A 1,755-nucleotide genomic window follows, 5' to 3' on the forward strand; every position below is an offset into this window, starting at 1 on the left:
TTCTTCCTATCAGGTTTGGAGGAATAGTTTTTGTTGACTCTGAAAGAATCTGTTTGGGAGATTTATGAGATTTTGTAGAGATATTATTTGGGAGAGGTGACATCTAAGTGACACTGAATTCTAAGAACATATACCATCCTTTCACTTATTTCATTCGATTTTGACACTATCCAATAAAAAAAATTTTTTCATAAAAATCATTAAGTAGCCTGTATTCTTGTTTAGTATTGAATTAAATTTGGCCTGGAGGAAACCAGGAGCAAGCTTCCAGATGTTGTGTCTCAGTGTAACCACATGGGATGAGCTTCATTCTCCAAGTAAGAAGTTGCAAGTACATGTGTGAACTATTGCTTACCAGGGAACTCAGCAGAGACTCAGTCCCCAGGGTGTTTTGGGGGACTGATCACATAGACACAATCTGCCAAACATGTAACAAAATTATAGCATCTGAAAAGAAAAACAGGAATTTACTTTATGCCATATTGTTGCATAAATCTTTTAGGTGCACTGAGGCACTTCTACATGTTAAGTTGGTGGCAGAGGAGGCCACTCCGCAAATCCCAGTTCCTAGATACCAGCAAAATGAACTTTGTGAGCAAGCTTTTCTAAGGATAAGCAATCTCGGGTCTGCTTATGCTCACCCGCTTTTACACACTAGGAAGTGGGACTTCATTATGAACAAAGCACTACAGATGCTTTACAGAAAAAGATTAATTAGGGCTAAACCAAGTAGCTTATCTTACTCCTTTACTACCTAGAACAAGAGAGATGTTCCTATTTTGTTGTTGCTTTACTGAATAGGTCAATTTTGCATCAGAATTGGTGAGTTGGAACCTTTTCTCTGTTCCCTACACATAGACATCATTGGATTATTGACCTCTTTCTGGGACCAGCATTTAGGGGAATTGTGCTGCTGAGGGAGTCCTATGTCTGGGATGGGTTGTCATGCTGCTTTACTTCACATGGGACCTCAGAAATGAGAGAAGTTGGGAGGAGAGCCACTAACTAGAGTAGCATCACTTGCTGCCAAAATTTGAAAAAGAGGACATTTTAGTTTTCAGAGGAAAGCACTGTTGAACTCTATATATTTTGTAATCGTTTGCAAATTCAACATGAAAATACTGTGAATTTCAATGAAGGCCCTCACAAATGCTAATCTTAAGCTGTTCCTCAGAGTCATCGAGACCCAGGTCACAATGTTACAATTCTGCCAGAAAGACTTTTTTTGTGATTTTATCATTTTAGTATATGTGTCTGTATGTCCTAAAATTGGTATGAAGTAACCCTATATACATGAGTTACTCATGTATATAGGAATTTTGCAGAGATCTAAGTTGTCATGCCTGAGCTCTAACTCTGATTAACTTCCTAGCTCCATGAAATGAGACAGAAAAAGGAAGATCAAACTGAGTCTGTGATAAATATTATATAAACAAATTATAATTCCTACTCCTCCACAAGATTATTTGCAGTCAGCCAGCTGGATCTGACTACTTCTAATGGCCCGGAGTACTTCAGGACAATATGGTCAGCTACGTGTTGTTACAAACTGAATTTCCATAGACCTCCTGGCCTCATGTTTGGTGATGAGAAGAGAAGAAAAAGCTTCCATGTCTTCACTTTGTTCTTATTCATTAAAACTCTATGCAGATATGATGGTGTGGTTCATGGAGTGCTGCATCATATGGTGGTATTAAAGGAGATGAGAGTTTTCTCACAGGGAATTGATGTGCTTAATATAGAAATATTTCTTTT

The 1,755-nt window shown here is 38.1% G+C and overlaps 1 protein-coding gene across 1 annotated transcript in view; it reads left to right on the forward strand.

The window, feature by feature from the left end:
- Positions 1-502: 502 nt before the first annotated feature.
- The window catches only part of LOC105310583 (zinc finger protein 709-like), a gene marked incomplete at its 5' end in the record, with an annotated part of 6,613 nt that continues 5,360 nt past the window's right edge, over positions 503-1,755 (forward strand). Inside the window, one exon of the mRNA XM_023526779.1 lies at positions 503-625. Coding sequence (XP_023382547.1) covers positions 503-625 — 123 coding nt within the window. The remainder of the gene's footprint in view (positions 626-1,755) is intronic.

The sequence above is a fragment of the Pteropus vampyrus genome, unplaced genomic scaffold (genome assembly GCF_000151845.1).
Source record: "Pteropus vampyrus isolate Shadow unplaced genomic scaffold, Pvam_2.0 Scaffold6615, whole genome shotgun sequence".
NCBI lineage: Eukaryota > Metazoa > Chordata > Mammalia > Chiroptera > Pteropodidae > Pteropus > Pteropus vampyrus.